A 17,766-nucleotide genomic window follows, 5' to 3' on the forward strand; every position below is an offset into this window, starting at 1 on the left:
TCTGGACTCTAAAAGGAGCAGGAGCAAGCACCAGTCGAGGGACCTCAGGACACGCAAGAACCACCCCCAGAATGGCCCTACAATCCAGCCTCAAAGTGACCTGCCTCCTGCTTCCAAGAGCACTTTTGCGCCCAACTCCTGGCTCATCTATCTGCTCTGCCCTCAGCCTCCCAGGGCCCTGCACCAAAGAACCAGCTGTACTGTAAGAGCTCTCCCACCCTTTGCGACCTCTACACCCAAGGGGACTTACCGGACTTACCTTGAAGTCCGCCTGTGCATTGTTTTTTCAAGTGATCAACTGCAGTGGTCCTGCAGCAGCTCCAAGGACTTTTCAGCAGCTGCTCCAGCCGAAACCAGGAGTCGTCCAAACTTCCCAGCTGGTCCACAGGACATCTCAATGACCCCAACCAGTGAACCAAAGGAAAAAATTGGTAAACACATTGCCTGATTTTATCTGCATTTTTTAAATTTTCTCCCTTCGATTCCTATGGTGCGTAACTGCGCACGAAAATACTTTTTGTTAAACTTTGAAAAACCATAACTTACAAGATACCTACCCAAATTTGATGATCTTGGTCTTAAAAATTTTATAAAAAATCTGAAGTATTTTTGTAAATTGGTCTCGAGTTATTCTTATCAGTGAGTGTCAGCCTTTATTGATACTGCGAGTACAACAAATGCTTAGCAGTTCTCTGAGACTTTTCTAATTGCTCGACCAAGCCACCATAGAAATTAGTGCTTTAGGTGATCTAGTTTTTACCTCTGGAAACCAAGGTGGGGTTGCTTGGACTCTGCACAGTGCACATCATTTTTGTACACTATTTAGAGCGCCAGCCTCCTACAATGCTCCAAAATTAAATGGAAGCGAAAGAGTGAAATCATTCCCACAGCCTGCAATGATACAAGCAGCAATCTCACACAAAGCAGCATGCAACATCACATTAAAGGAATAAAAAATAGACATGAGAAAAAGGAAGGGTGAACTTATCTCGTCTGGAAGCAGCGAGGAAAGAGACGGAGGGAACACAGATGATGGACTATATTGTGGACTGTTGATGGCTGATTGGCTAATCTACGGAACGGTTCTAATATTGGATGTTACGGTTTCTTTTACTTCATTCCCAATGTTTCATGGGACTAGTAGTTTGTATTGGTGAAGTTGCGAAATGCCTGCTATTCAATAAAGTGAAGGAAGGATAGCATAATACTCGCCTCCGGTCCTGTCATAGAATTACAAAATGTGCAACTGTAGTGTCAATACTCTATCATAATTCTGAAGCGCTGAGAGGCATGGTGTGTACATAGAATGCATTTGATACCATGTGATTGTCCCATAAACTGTGATGAATTACCGTAATATTAAAAGGTCAAATGTTAAATAATGAGTTTCACATTCCTACCTGAAACTCCTATCTAACTTGGAGGGACAAGCAAACCAACCAGAAAACTATGAAAATATGGCAAACTTCGCAGTCTTAGACTTACTGCCTCCAAGTGGAGGATCACGCTAGCGATGGACTGAAGAAAGTTTGGCAACTGATACAGATTATCATCTTCCGTGTCCGCTTCTGTTAGGTACATTTGTTTACAGCGCTGAATTAGCTCAATGTACATGATGTCCACATCTTTGGCATTTACAGCTTTACAAGGCTGTGAAAAAAAACAAAAAATATTTTTAACAGGTTAAATCACAGAATGAAGTAAAAGCTCGGACAATGGGTGGTTAACTCTTAAGCAAATGCGTACAGTTTGGATAATCTTTCAAGTATACTTATGTTACACATCTAGCTCATTTTCATGGAAAAAAACGTTATCCAGTTGTGTTCATGTGCTTGTATTCCCCTAAGCTACTGCCATTTAAGAACATTTAACAAATAAAACCTTGAAATGTTTTTTCAAGTGCCACTTTTCTCAAAATAGGATTGCAGTTCCTGGCCAATAGCTCCCCAATGTATTTTTATTCCTTTAACTCAAAGAACAAATTGACTGAATATGTGTTATGGGTTCACATTATGATGTACATTTACAATAGACTAATCATTAAATGTTATCGTCTCCACTAAAAGCCACCAAAAGGAGGCCCTGCAAACAAAATAAAAGCGAGATTTCAAAAAGGACTTTGCGAATGATGACTTTAATCTGATTTAACTACCTCAAGGTGTAAAAATATTTCAGTAATTAAATGGGAAGAGCAAAACAAACAAAAAGGGGGTAAAAACAACCAGACTAAAGTAAATAATTATGGTTGAGGGTGAGGGAAAGGGGAGTAGGGAAAAGGGGCTCAGTTAGTTCAATAAATTAAGTTGAACATATATATGAACAAGCATTAGCAAATTTAATAGGTCGATAATATGATAATACATAGAGCACTGCCACTGTTAAAAGGTGAATTGGAAGTTGAACATATACTCCCAGCCATTTAATGTTCTGCAGCAGCCAGGGGAGCAGATTTATAGGCTTCCGGAAGAAAAAAAAATATTTCAAGTCGCTCTATGTACACTTTCTTCCTCAAAAGCAGGCTGAGTGACTGCAAGAGCCTTCCCCTCCCCCAGTGTCATAAATGCTACCTTGTTGTGTCACGGCCTAGGATTTCACTCAACATGTGAAAACCAACCCAATAAATATGCTCTTTGGTCAAATCTGGCACAAACATATGTTTTACTGTGCTTTTATAGATGAGGTGGAAGAAACACAAAGCACAGAGTAGCAGAGATGTGAGGGGGGAAATGCAAGAAAACCTAGAGTACTCTGAGAAAAAATGAGTTCCCATGTGAACTATGAAAGGATACAAGTCATACAATTAAAAGGATGGTAAAGAAGCTGCGCTCCAGGGGAGGAACAAGGAAGGAAGGCAAGCGAATAAGACGCAAACAAATGAGGTTGCAAAAACGCAGACAAACGATAAGTACTGGCTGACCCAAATCAAGTTTGCAGGGCAAGGTTTAGTGTTGCTGGACCCCAGTGTGGCAGTCTTTGTTGGCATCCACCTCCCTTTCCTCAGGCCCTAGTGACATTCTTCTTCGTGGATTCTTCATGGATTCTCTCACTACCACCCTCCAATGGTGCCCCTCATCTCTTAGCCCTCTCACACGTATTTATTTTAGTTTATGGCACTACTCATACCAATGTAAGATGTCCGAGCACTTTACATAACACACATATTATAAAGAGAAAATGAGTTAATGTGTAAATCAATATATGGTAAATGTTACATTAGAAACTGTGGGCCACATGGTCTAGGAGCCACATGCCACTCATACTGGTAAGCACTATACGTTAAGAGTGCTTCATTTGGAAAAGCAAAAGGGCAGATTTACAAATTGTTCATGCAACACAGTGCAGTAAACAAATCTGCTGTGTTGTGTGAAAAGGAGGGCACAATAGCACCATCTCTACTAAGATATGGTGCTGTTGCTCTTTCCTCTAGCGCTGGCTTACGCCAACGCACACACTCTTGCACAAGGATCTCAATCATACATTTTGTACTGGAAGGGCACCAGTTTTGCAGTTTTTTAATGCAAATCATGTTCCACTAATACTAGCAAACAGGGATTAGCAACAAAATACTTGAATGGATAAATGGGAACCTCCATGTAACACCCAGGGTACCCCCCCCCGTCCCCCCTTTGAAACAAAGTAGCACAAACTAGGGCCTTGTGCTACTTCACATTACTTTAGGGCTACTTTCCAATACAATTAATGATTTGTGCTGAAAGTAAATCCCCAAAAACTTGTGTCCCACATTTGTGTCAATTTTATGAGGCAAATGCGGTGGAAAGTGTCAGTAAAACTGCCACACAAACTCAGGATATAAAACGTATCCGTGATTGGTGGTGTCCATACTAAAACAAACTTAGAATGATGAAAGATTGAGAAAAAGAGCAAAAAAAGGTTCTAAACCTATGCCTTGAGGTTCACATGAAGCACTTTTATGCCAGTTCATAGCTCACTGTGTTTTATTAGAAGGATGGTAATGTATGAAGTTTGAGTAACAATGACAAAATAAGTAAAAAATACATATCTGTGATATGCATACTATAAATCAGGAACAGTAACCCTCTATGCTATTTTACAAGTCAGAACTATCACTGGACATATCACAGATCTCTCCATCAAGTGCATTAATAACCAGAGTGAGCATGCTATTAGTATCACATGTAAAATGTAGCCCACACGAAAATCTCTGCAGACTTCTTTTAATTTGCCTCGGACTGTCAGTGAAAGGTGCCCAGTGAGAGAGCACATGTCACACCAACCTAAAGCCAGCATTGTGTGCTAGTACTGTTCACCAGTGGTTCCCAACCTGTGGTCCGGGAACCCCTGGGGGTCCGCAAAGCCTCCTCAGGGGGTCCGTGACTCCTTAGCAAATTAACTAGTATTAACAGATTAATAAAGTGTGTCTAAATAAAGTGGCTAAACATACAATTGAAAATGTTAAAACGTACTGTGAATGTAAAGGAACTTGAAATCGGAGGCTAAAAATTTAATTAGTATCCTCAGATGTGTGGCGTCAATTAAATCTACAAAAGCTCCAATCTTCCTATTAACATTTGTATTATTTTATTTGTTTGAACATTACATAAAGTGTGATCATTTGTGTATGTGTTTGATGGAATGCCTGTTTCTGTTTATTGTTTTGCAGTTCAAATCAACAGCCGAGCAATGACTTAGTGGGGGTCCCTGGATTCCAATAATGATTCTTTGGGGGTCCCCGGGTTCCAGTAATGATAAAATGGGAGTCCACAGAAGTCAAAAGGTTGGGAACCACTGCTGTACACAATAGGTCTTCAATAACAGACAGCTAATACCAGTTTGTAGGCAAGTCCATAAAGAGGCCAGCATAGTTAAAACAGGTTTGCAGGTTAAGCAATGGAATGCTCCCATCTTCAGGCTACAGCAAATTAATAACAAATTATAACTTTTCTAATCTGATGTTAAGGGAAATCAAAAAAAAAAAGACTTAAAATAATTTACCACAAGATTAGGATAGTTAACGGTCCAGGAATAAACACATGAAACTGTTACAACTATCTGTGCCTTTTGAGATTTATGCTGTCACAATTTAGAAGATTTAAAACCAGGGCGTATTTTAAACCTGATCCAGCAGAAGTGTAATTGGTCGCATTCACTTTTCAAACATTTCTCTGCAGTAAGACTCCAGACAAAATATTTTGTTATTTTCTTTAGTCTTGTGGTGTTGAGTACACCACAGTCTAACACCAATGCAATGGAATATGGTAAACGTCAAAACAATCAACGTCTACCTTAAAAGAACTACAATTAATAAACATAACACATTAAAGTATGAATTGTGTGTGCCAAAATGAATAGTTTACATTACAAAGTAGGAAACCACCTTGTGGTAAATCAAGATGCTTTGCAGATGAAATAAAGATGTCAGAAGCGTGTAAATAACGGGGCAAGCTTTATTCCAGTAAACAGAGGTCCCATCCAGCCAAGATCCAACTTCCTGCATCCAACTCCTCCAGCTCCCTCGTGACCTCATCCCTGACATCACATGGTTCTATTCCACTCCCAAGAATTCTATATTCCTATGCATACTACACACCTCCCCCTCTTAACAAAATAAAAATAACATACAAAGGAGAGGAAACACAGGGATAAAAAATATATATTTATATAAAAAAAAATTACATTTAAACACCCAAACAGTTAATTAAACATGTTACATTTGAGAACCATCACACAACTGAGATTCCACATCTTGGAATCTTCTGCTGTCACCGTATTTTTGAACAACTTGACCACTTTTTCAATTTTTGGATTTATATATTCCTCTGCCTTTGTTCGCCGGGCCGCAAATATGTACCCAATCCCCTACCTTAACTTTAGTTACTTGTGCTGACTTCTTTGAGTCAAAATATCTCTTCCTAGCTTCTATTTTTTTTCATTCACACTCTCTCCAATTATCATCTGACACAACCACCCCTGTCCTCAATTCCATATCATTCACCCAACTGGGAGCTACTAAGGTAGTCTGTCTCTATTCGGGTGTCTATATTCGGGTGTCTGTCTCTAAGTAATTCAAATGGTGTCTTCCCCGTAGTGGAGTGTGGGGGAACCCTGTGTGCTTCAACCCTTTTAATTACTTCTTTTATCCAATTCATACCATTATCCTTGGCCAACACTATAGTTTCCTTCAACACCCTGTTGAAACGCTCTACCTTGCCATTGGTTTCTGGATGGTAAAGCGCACATTTCTTGTGCCGTATGGCACAGTCTGCTAAAAATCGTTCCATCTCTCTGGACACCAACTGTACCCCACTATCAGTGAGAATGGCTTTTGGAATGCCTTCTCTCCCAAACACCTCTTTCAGAAAATCAGTTACAAGCTTTGTCTCAATGCCTCTGGTAAACTTGATCTCCGGCCACCTTGAAAAAACATCTATTAGCACCAGAAGATATACGTCCCCACCCTCTCCACGAATGGGCCTCAGAATGTCCAATGCAACCTCCTCCCAAGGTGGAGTGGGGCGTTCTCTAATTTCCATGGGTTGGACCTTGGGTTTGACTGTTTTCTCACTCATTACGCATTGAAAACACTCCCTAATGGTCCTCTCTACCTGTCTGTCTATTCCTGGCCACCAATACGTCAAACGCAAACGCCCTTTGGTCTTGGAAATTCCTTGATGACCCGAGTGGGCAAGAGAAATAAGCTCCTGTCTAAGCGTGATAGGGGGAACTAGCCTTGCACCCCTAAACAGTAGGCCATCTTTGCTTGACAATTCCCCTCTCACGTGCCAAAACTTCTGTGTCTCCACACTCCCATCATTCTTGTTTCGCCAACCTTTCTCTATCAAGGAAAGCACTTCTTCCACTGTACTATCCAAGGCGCATTCTCCCCTCCATCTTTCTTCTGTCACCACGTTGTCATCAAAACCACTTCCTCCTATTTCACATACTGCTTCACCGTCTAAATCTTTATCACTCCCTTCTCTTTCTTGAACAACTCCTGTAGACTGTACCAATCTGGATAATGTGTCCGCAACCATGTTCTGCGCTCCAGGAATGTATTTCACTTCAAAATCAAAATCCTGTAGCGATATCACCCACTTTGTGATCCTGCTTGATATCGCATCAACCCCTTTCCTCTTATATATCTCACAAAGTGGTTTATGATCTGTCCTGACCTCAAATTTGCTGCCCCACAACACATTTTTAAGCTTCTTCACAGTCCAATGTACTGCCAATGCTTCTTTCTCTATAACCGAGTAATTCAACTCAGCATTTTTAAGAGCTCGTGACAAAAACAAAACCCCTTGCTCAGACCTATGGTTACCTTGCTCTAGCACAGCACCAAGACCTTTCGCACTGGCGTCAGTAATCAAAACTGATGGGAGATTAGGGTTGAAATTTTTCAATTTGGGAGCACTAACTAACTTCTCCTTGATTTCTCTGAATTCTCTTTCAGACTCTTTGCACCACACGAATTCCACACCTTTTCGCAACAACCTCCTCATATTTACACAAATGTCTGCAAAATTCTTGATGAACTTCCCATAGTACTCAGCCATTCCAATAATATTCATAAGTACCTCCTTACTGGAAGGAGATTGTAAATTCTTAATGGTATCTACTAACTCTCTCTTCGGTGATATGCCTTCTCCAGTGACCATATGACCTAAAGTATTCAATGGAGTCCCTTTGGAATTTACACTTCTCCATTTTTATAGTTAAGCCACATTCTCCCAGCCTCTCTAACACTCTAAATACTCTCTCTCTTAATGCTCAGTATCATCCTTCCCAAATACCAAAACATCGTCTTGATATATTCTTACACCCTCAAAATCCCTCAAAACTCTCTCCAACATTCTTTGAAAGACCGAGGCTGCAGATATTAATCCGAATGGTAATCTAGTGTACCTAAATGTTCCAAATGGAGTCACAAAGGCAGTAAGATTTTTTGACCCTTCAGTTAGTCTGATCTGATGATATGCCGATTTTAGATCTATGGTGGAAAAAACCTTTGTTCCTTGTAGCAACATCAACATATCTGAAATATTCGGTAAGGGATATCGATTCACAATTACATTTTTGTTCAGTTCTTTTAAGTCCACCCACAAGCGTAGACTGCCATTCGCTTTCCTGGCTGCAACCACTGGTGCCAACCATTCAGTTCCTTCAACTTCCTCAATAATACCTTCTTTCTGAAGTCTCTCCAGTTCTACCTTCATTTCTTCACGCAAGGCCACTGGTACACCACGAACTTTGCCACACAATGGCTTTGCTCCCTCCTTGAGGTGTATATGATATGCATAGTTTCGAAGACACCCCAATTTATTTTGAAAAAACAAAAGGAACCCTCAATTTTAGTTTCTTCACAAAATCACCTACTTTTGTGATTTGCTGACCACAAGACCCATCATGTTCCACAATCTCGTTCACCCCTTCTTGATTTTTGATCTTCACAGGAGGATCACTACTTGGATCAAGTATCACCCAAAGTTCTTTCTGATGAAACCAACTCAGGACGCGGTCTCCCTTTTTTGATACATAAATCTTTGCATTGGTATATTTATGTTTGAATTCCAGTAAGCCCCTAAAATACCCATGCAGCTTAATAGGTTCTCCACCATATGCATGAGGAGTGATATCAGGTTTGAATAGCTTGACCTTGTTTATGAGTTTTCCCAAGTAGAATTCCTTTGAGATGATGGTAATCTTTGCTCCAGAGTCGAAAAGAACCTTGGTTCTTTCACCATCCACCAGAACCTCATCAATAGGTCCTCGTCTTCCATCTCCGACCTGAAGAATAATTTGGCCACACTCAAAATATTCTCCATCTTTGGTGTTTGAACCATCATTAACTTCATAGATGCCTCCTTTCCCACTTCTGGTCCTGCACACACTGGCAAAGTGGCCTTTCTTTTTGCACAAATTGCAGGTCACCTTAATGGCCGGGCAGCTTCTATCATTCGCCACATGGCCCTGCTTGCCACAACGAAAACATTTCCCTTGAAAGCTTTTCTGTTCTTTTCTGTAATTTTGTCTCACTGAGATTTCTTGTGGTTCCGCATGACTCTTGATTAGATGTACAGTGTCACATTTGTTTTCTTCTTTCTTGCTGGCCTTGACACATTTGAGAGAATGTTCAATTTTCTTTGCCAGTACCACAACTTCATCTACCGTCGGATCATCCTTCTGCCAAATCTCCTCCCTGACCTTCTCTATGTTACAGCCCAGCATAAACTGATCCCTGATTCTCTCGTCCAACAGCGATATAAATTTGCAGGATGACGCTAGTTTCCTTAGAGCTGTAACATAACTTTCCACAGTTTCACATTCTTCTTGGTTTCTCCTGCCAAAGTGGTATCTTTCGAGTATGGTGCTAACCATTGGAAGATAATGTCTATCCAGTTTTTCTATGCAAGTCTCATATTCATTTAGGTTCTCGTCAAATATGTCTGGAAGATTGTCAAACACTTCCTGACCCTCTGACCTAAACAATGTAACAATAATGCAGTTTTCCTTTCAACGCTAAGTGATGCACCACACACCTTTGCGTACCTTTCAAAAACTGTCTTCCATTTCTGCCACTTTAAGGGTGGTTCTCCTGGCATAGCCCAAAAAAATGATGGTGCAGTGACATTCTGCATAATGATGTGTTCCAACTGTGACAAAAATGGCAGTGTTTTAGTCTATAAAACAAGAAATATTTTAGGAAAGTTTCTTTCCAATGTCTCTAAATTTGTTCATCCTTGTTCATGCAGTCCTTTAAAATCTCAGTCTTATTGTCTTCTTTGCTTTTATTCTGTTTTTTTTTAACAGCTATGCATGAATAGTTAGCAGGAAAAGATCTTCGGTTTTCTGTTTATCGTGCTGCGGTGTGTAAACACAAATCAGCTGACGTGTGGCTAAATAGAATCATCCAAGCGTCACTGAAGGGCTGCCGCGGTGTGTAAACACAAATCAGCTGACGCCTGGCTAAAAGGAATCATCCAAGCGTCACTGAAAGGTTGTAGCGTGTGCGGCTCAAGACATCGGACGCACGGCTCACACGCGGCTCAGCTGTTCAGCTGCCATGGAAACGCACATGCGGCTCAGCTGTTCAGCTGCCATGGAAACGCACGCAGGGAGCCGGCGCGCGTGACACTTTAAAAAAATAATTACGGGGTGTTCAGGGATAACCAAAATTGAAACCGGGCACGCACACAAGAATAAATAAATGTTCGTAAAGGTGAGCTCACCTTTTCCTGTTTCCTCTTCTGGTAAACCCAACGACAAGTCCTTTGTTGAGACCTCTGTGTTCTCGAGCCGTATGGATGATGAGGCAGGGTTAAAAACACTCGCATCCCACCTTCGTCAGTGTGGTAAATCACGATGCTTTGCAGAGGAAATAAAGATGTCAGAAGCGTGTAGATCACGGGGCAAGCTTTATTCCAGTAAACAGAGGTCCCATCCAGCCAAGATCCAACTGCCTGCATCCAACTCCTCCAGCTCCTTCGTGACCTCATCCCTGACATCACATGGTTCTATTTCACTCCCAGTTCTATATTCCTATGCATACTACACACCTCTTTCATTTTCAAGGCGGAATATGGCATATTTATTTTATAACACCCATCTCATGAATGGGGAAATGCGGGGAACATGTTTAATGTGATGTTAGGTATACAGGTCGTATTCTACATGAGGTAACTGTTGTCTATTTCACCATGTGATTGTTTTTATACAGGCTTCAGATACTAGTCTAAATCAGTTGATAGAGGATAGCTGGGGCAATTGTGCCTCAGCCAGGTAAAGAAGTCTGGTGTGATATTGTATCTTTTTTTATACAGTTGTTGGTAGCTGTTTTAGAAGCATCTGGCCGTTAAGTGCCTCTTCAGTGCAAAGACGGACATTGCTTACCTTCACTTCTATAATGTGACTTTTCATCTGGTGTCAAAACAATCCCTTTCAGAGGGCCTTAGTGTAAGGAGGAGCTACTGGGTCCAACCATGGGGGTTGACGCCTTTTACTAATGATGTCCTGTAGCCCTACCTACTATAGACTCCCAGTAACTGGGCCAAGTACTTGACTCTCAATGGCAACACAGGCCAAGAAGTCCAAGGTTTCTCATGAGGGATGAGTGCAAGGTTTAAACAAGCACGAGACTCCAAATATGCTCAGTAACCTCAGTAAATAAATGTCCAATCAGATACTTCCGGTCATGCAATAATCCTCCTTATACTGGTTGCTGGTTTTAGGAGGCTTCTGAAGCTTTAGTCAATGCTGCTCTCACAACCTGAGATGCTTCACTTTTGCATGCTGCTCAAGGTCAATGGTCCTCTCTCTTCTCTGTGGGCTCCATGTGACATCCGAGGGTCACGAGCAGCAGTACACACGGCCCCTTCAGGTCACAGCATCGGGAGACGGCCCTCTTCTGTCACAGTGAAGCACCAGGGGAATGGGCCCTTAATTTTCACTGTGGCACGCATATGGGATAGGGGATGTTACAAACAGCTGTACACAGGGTGACAGCCCCCCTGGGTCACAACAATGCAATGCGCGATGCAACAAACCTCTTCAGTTACAGCAATTCATCAGGGTGATGGCCTTTAATCTTCAGCATGGCCCTCCCCTGGCGTAGGTAGTTGTGAACAGTCAGGGCCGGCTTTAGGACTGGTGGCACCCTGTGCGACAGTTTATTCTTCTTAAACACGCGGTGGCTGCAATTAAATGTGTGAACACAGAATACAGAGGCAGCGTAATCCTGAAGCCATCTCGGGCCTCTTCAATCCATTTACAGACACTCGCTGAACCTTCAGCTCACTCTTGCAGATTTCTGCTTTTACCCCCATTGTGATGCTTTTTCGTTTTATCTTACTCCGTCTTTCCCTATGTGTCTTTTTCTCGCAGTAAATGCTTGAGGCAGAAAAATAAGCTCCAGCCCTCAAAAATAAGTAAAACAACAAACACAAATTAAGCACTGCCATAGGGGAATATTTAAGAGCCCCTACTGCCATTCTAACGCCACATTAGTGTCATTTGTTTACACTAATGTGGCGTTAGATGGCCAAAAATGCTGCGCCAAATTTACCCTCTGGGTGCTTTGCAAGATTAACGCCATAATCCTGCAAAGCGCCGAACTAGCACAAACAGTTCTGATGCTAGTCCCCTAACTACCGCCATGGTGCGCCGTATTTTAAATATGACGCACACGTGGTGGCGTTAGTGGGCGCTAAGGGGTGCAAGAAAAGCACCACTTATCTTAAAAATGTCCCATAGTTCTGTTTTTTTTGCAGCAGGCATATTACCCTCTATGCTACTTTATGTAGAGCCAAAGCTGCCACTAGGCAAAACTCCCATCTCTCTCTCTCTCTCTCTCTCTAGCAGGAACATTAATCACAAGAGGCATCTTGACATATTAATTGTTTCTTGAAGACTAAACGCACAAGGAACTTTTCAGCAGATGCTTTTAATCAAAGTTATTGCTAAACACAGCACCCCCCGGAGGTTAGCGCCCAGTGCGGTTGCACTGATCGCACCGCCCAAAAGCTGGCCCTGTGTACAGAAGCACACAGACGGAGGACCTGATCGGTGCAGCCGTCGAGGCAATACCGGAATCTCACATTCCCAGTTCTGTATACACTCAAACGGATCCTCTAGTCCCTGTGGCACTCAGATGCTGGTACTCCAGGCTCCAGCGCAAGTGGCCTGTATTCTCCTCAGTGGTGTTCCCTCACTAGGCAGACAGACTAGAAGACCATGGTCGCCAGCCCTGGTTACAACACGCAGAAGTTGTGGTGAACGTCTCCACATGGACATACAGCCACAGTTGACTGTCTGACATTTGGTAATTTGGAAGATTTAAGCTCCCCTTTTTCTAATCTATTTCCAGACACAGAAGTCGAACAGTGCCTCAGTTTCTGAAGTTAGGGTTGGGGGTGTTGCCTCCTTCCAAGTGCCTGCGCATCTGCCCTGTCCTTAGCTCAGGAAGCAGTCCCTCATAGCTTGAGTGATTTCAACTTAGATAGCCCCACAAAAACAGGCCCTGAAATAACTATGATCACACCTAAATGTCAGCCACACTGATATAAATGTTACAAAGGCCACAGACCTGCTCTATATGATTCCCTGTCTCCAGTGTTTCTCTTATCAGACCCATCCTCTTCCTGACAACTTGACTAGGCCTCACTGACCAATTACTTTTTCAGGATCAAAGAACCGTTTTGAAGAGCACAGGATAGCCTGGTTCTCCTTTCTCCAGTGTGTTGGAGCCAGCATTCAGCAGGGCACAAATCAGCAATTCCCCTGGTGCATTGCTGTGGATGGCTCATCCACCTCCATATGTCTTTCAAAGGCCCTGGGTATCTAATATGGAAAACAAATGCCTCCATGTACTGTACATCATGCAGGCACACAAACATCACAGCAAGCATGTGCTGCATGGTACTATGTACTAACATGATGTCTGCCAAGAGCGAGGTAAGCACACAGCAGCAGAACTTTACATGGGCGGGTCGGTAGCTGCCAGTGCAGTGACACAGGTGAAAGGGCTTGTTCACTTTGTTGATCATTATTACAACAACATGGTGTACTGCCACCACTGCACTCATGCTACTTAATTTTTTTAGAAGGGCAGTAGCAAGTTTTTGTGTGTCCTCTCTGGTGCAGCATCCATGAGACAAGCCTATGTCACGGCATATACGCATGATCCATGTTCACAAATGACCAAAAATCGGTAACAAACATCCAGATATCACTGCAGTTGGGGCAGTGATGGTAGGGATGCACATACATTTCTAAAAAGGGAACTTTTCAGTCCCAATGCCTAGTATACCCTCAAGAGATTAGCTAAAAGCTTACTATGCTTCTTGCCTTACTCATCAATCAATCAAGCATTTGCAGAGCACGCTACTCACCCGCTAGGCTCTCAAGGCGCTGATGGGGTAGTGGGGGTAGGGTGTCTTGGGGGGCAGGGAAAATTGCTACTGCTCGAACAGCCAGGTCTTGAGGAGTTTCCTGAAGGTCAGCAGGTCCTGGGTCTGTTGTAGGTGGACAGGGAGAGAGTTCCAGGTCTTGGCGGCAAGGTGGGAGAAAGATCTGCCGACGGCTGTAGTTGGGTGGATGCGAGGGACGGTGGCGAGGACGAGGTTGGTGGATCATAGTTGACAGTTGGGACTGTGGAAGGTGAGTTGCTCGTTGAGGTAGGCAGGGCCAGCGTTGTGTAGAGTTTTGTGAGCGTGGATGAGGAGTTTAAAGGTGATCCTCTTGTTGACTGGGAGCCAGTGTAGGTCTCTTAGGTGGGCTGAGATGTGGTTGCGGTGTGGGATGTCGAGGATGAGGCGTGCGGAGGCGTTCTGTATATGTTGCAGTTTGTCTGGAGCTTGGCCGTGGTTCCAGCGTAAAGAGCATTGCCGTAGTCCAGTCTGCTGCTGACGAGGGCGTGGGTGACCATCCTTCTGGTTTCGGTGGGGATCCATCTGAAGATCTTGTGGAGCATGCGGAGGGTTTTGAAGCAGGAAGATGAGACGGTGTTGACTTGCTGGGTCATGATGAGCGCTGAGTCTAGGATGAAACCTAAGTTGCGTGCGTGGTTGGTGGGCGTTGGTGCGGTTCCTAGGGTGGACGGCCGCCAGGAGTTGCCCCATGTGGAGCGGTTGGAGCATTGGAGGATCTCTGTCTTGTCTGAGTTCAGTTTCAGGTGGCTCCTCGCCATCCAGTTGGTGATGGCCTTTATTCCGTTGTGGAGGTTGGTTTTGGCGGTGGCGGGTCCTTGGTGAGTGAAAGTATCAGCTGGGTTTCGTCGGCGTAGGAGATGTTGAGGTTGTGGGATCGGACGATATTGGCAAGCGGTGCCATGTAGATGTTGAAAAGGGTTGGGCTGAGAGAGGATCCTTGGGGAACGCCGCAGATGGTCTTGGTGGCTTCAGAAAGGAAGGGAGCGAGGGAGGCGGTCTCTCTGGGTTCTGCTGGAGAGGAAGGATGTGACCCAGTCCAGGGCTTTGTGGTGGATCCCTGCGTCGTGGAGGCATGTGCGAAGGGTGTGTTGACAGACTGTGTCGAAGGCAGCCGAGAGGTCTAGGAGGATGAGGGCCGCAGTTTCGCCTTTGTCGAGCATGGTCCTGATGTCGTCGGTTGCGGCGATGAGGGCAGTCTCGGTGCTGTGGTTCCTACGGAATCCGGATTGAGAGGTGTCCAGCATGTTGTTGTCTTCCAGCAAGCAGGTCAGTTGGCCGTTGACGATCTTCTCGATGACCTTCGCCGGGAAGGGAAGGAGGGTGATGGGCCGGTAGTTCTTGAAATTTCCGGGGTCTGCTTTGGGTTTCTTTAGCAGGGCGTTGACTTCGGCGTGCTTCCAACTCTCTGGTAAGGTGGCGGTCTCGAAGGAAATGTTGACGATCTTATGGAGTTGGGGGGCGATGATGGTGCTTGCTTTGTTGAAGACATGGTGGGGGCAGGGGTCGGAGGGTGATCCGATGTGGACGGTGCTCATGGTTTTGATAGTGTCCTCGTTGTTGATGTGGGTCCAGAAGAGCAGGGGGTTGGTGTGGCTGGGTGTGTTGGGTTTTGTGGTGGCAGCGGTGGTCGAGGAGTTGAAGCTGTTGTGGATATCCTTGATCTTGTGGTGGAAGAAGGTGGAGAGGAAGTCGCAGAGGTCTTGCAAAGGGGGGAGTGGGAATCAATGGAGCAGGACCTGGGGTTGGCGAGTTCCTTGACTATGTTGAAGAGCTCTTTGCTGTTGTGCGCGTTGTTGTCGATTCAATCATTGTAGAAGGATCGCTTGGGGGTCCAGATGAGCTGGTGGTGCTTGCGAATGGCTATCTTGAGGGCGGTGTGGTTGCTCTCTGTTTGTTCATGGCACCACTTCTTGATTTTTCGGCACTCCCGCTAGGAGGCCTGAAGGTCGGCGGTGAACCATATGGCCTTAGTGCTGGTGCGGTTGTTGGGGGGTTTCCCGAGTGGGGCGAGGGTGTTGGCGCAGTCGTCTATCCATTGTCTGAGGTTGAGGGCGGCTGTGTTGGGGTCGGTGGTGATGGGCGGCAGGACATGGGCGAGGGTGGAGATCAGCTGGTCTTCAGTGATCTTGTTCCAGCTGCAGCGGGGGATCTGTTGTGGGTGGTGGTGTGTGGTGGGTTTCTGGAAGGTGAAGTGGACGCAGCTGTGGTCGGTCCAGTGGAGTTCAGTGGTATGGCTGAAGGTGACGTGGCTGCTGGCGGAGAAGACAGAGTCGAGCGTGTGGCGGCGGAGTGGGTGGGCGTTGTGACAAGTTGTTTGAGACCGAGGTTAACGAGGTTGTCGATCAGGGCGGTGGAATTGCTGTCGTTGGCGTTCTCGAGGTGAAAATTCAGTTCACCAAGGAGGATGTAGTCTGTTGAGGCAAGGGCATGGGTGCTGATTATGTCGGCGATGTAGTCACTGAACTGTGGCCGGGGGGGGGGGCTTTAGGCGAGGGTTCCTCTGAGGGTGGTGTTGGCATTGATGTGAATCTGGGAATGTAAGTGTTCAGCGGCGTCAAGAGCATCATTGGTGTTGGTCGAGATTCTGACAGTGTTCTTGTGGACTATGGCGATCCCTCCTCCCAGTCTGTTGGTGCTGTCTCTGCAGGTGATCTTATAGCCTTCAGGGATTGCTATGGCGATGCTGGGTTCCGAGGAGGGGTTCATCCAAGTTTCAGTGAGGAAGGTGACACCTGGGGAAGATGGTTGAGTAGGTCCCAGAGTTCGACGGCGTGCTTGTGGACGGAGTGGGTGTTGAGGGTGATGCAGCTGAGGTGGTTGTGTTTGGTTCTGGCGTGATGTTTGGCGGCTTGGGGGGCAAGTGAAGCTGTAGTACCGGCAGGAGAAGGGTCCGTGGGTGAGCTTGGGGTGGCTTGGAAGCAGGTGGCAGAGTGGCCTGTGTTGAGGGCGCAGAGGTCGTTGGCATTGTAGCAGCGTCGGGAACACGGGGGGGCAGGTGGTCGGGCGTGGTCGATGCGCGGACGGACGCAGACGGGCTTGGCTCTGGCACACCAGCTGCGCGGCCGCCATTAAGAAGGGGAGGTGGGAGGAAGGAGCAGCTGGGAGGCGGGAGCAGTGGGCAGAATGGGGGTAGGAGGGGGCGGGGACACAGAGGCGGGAAGAGCGAGGAAAAAGAACGGCATGGAAGAAGCTGAAAACTGGCGGAAAGAGCGCACAAGGCAAAAAAAGGCTAACAATGAAGAAAAGAGGCTGAAAAACTGAGATAAAGCAGAGAAAAAGGCACAAAAGAAAGACAGACACACAATACTTACGGCAATCACTAGACACCAGGGATGAGGTGCAGGTGGCTGCCTGCAGGTGGTGGAGGGGCTCGAACTTGCAGCAGCAGTGTGGGCGGGGTAGAGGGCACAGGCGCAGTCTGGTGGAGCTGTGCGGCATGTGGAGCGAGTCCTGACCTTAAAATAGAACTATTTGTCAAATTTGGCTAGATGGCAGGATTGCTGTACTTCTTTGCAGCTCTACCAATGACCATAAAGGGATCCTTATTTTATTTTATTTTTTGAGGAGCTATGGGCACGGTTGTCTGACCTTATATGGGGTAGCCATAGGAAGAGATAAGATAAGGCCATGAGACCCTTAGAAGGGGGAGGAATGATGACTCCAGATACTGAGATTTATTTAATGGTGGTGCAATTTATATAGAAGATCAGATGGGCAGCGTTGGAGACGGACACCAAAATGAAGGACCTTGTAGCAAGTCTAGGAAGGATGTGCCCTGCGGAGGCTTTGTTGGGGTGGTCACAATTAAATACAACGCATCAGAGATCAATGCATGTGGTTTAGCTGTACTGGAAGACATATC

At 45.1% G+C, this 17,766-nt stretch overlaps 1 protein-coding gene across 2 annotated transcripts in view; it reads right to left on the minus strand.

Annotated features, from left to right (window-relative positions):
* The window catches only part of PRKDC (protein kinase, DNA-activated, catalytic subunit), a 2,139,921-nt gene that overhangs the window by 1,946,186 nt on the left and 175,969 nt on the right, over window positions 1–17,766 (minus strand). For both annotated transcript variants that reach the window (XM_069220133.1, XM_069220131.1), the window contains exon 12: window positions 1,486–1,650. In XM_069220133.1, coding sequence (XP_069076234.1) covers window positions 1,486–1,650 — 165 coding nt within the window. The remainder of the gene's footprint in view (window positions 1–1,485; window positions 1,651–17,766) is intronic.

This window comes from Pleurodeles waltl, chromosome 2_2, assembly GCF_031143425.1.
Source record: "Pleurodeles waltl isolate 20211129_DDA chromosome 2_2, aPleWal1.hap1.20221129, whole genome shotgun sequence".
Taxonomy (NCBI): domain Eukaryota; kingdom Metazoa; phylum Chordata; class Amphibia; order Caudata; family Salamandridae; genus Pleurodeles; species Pleurodeles waltl.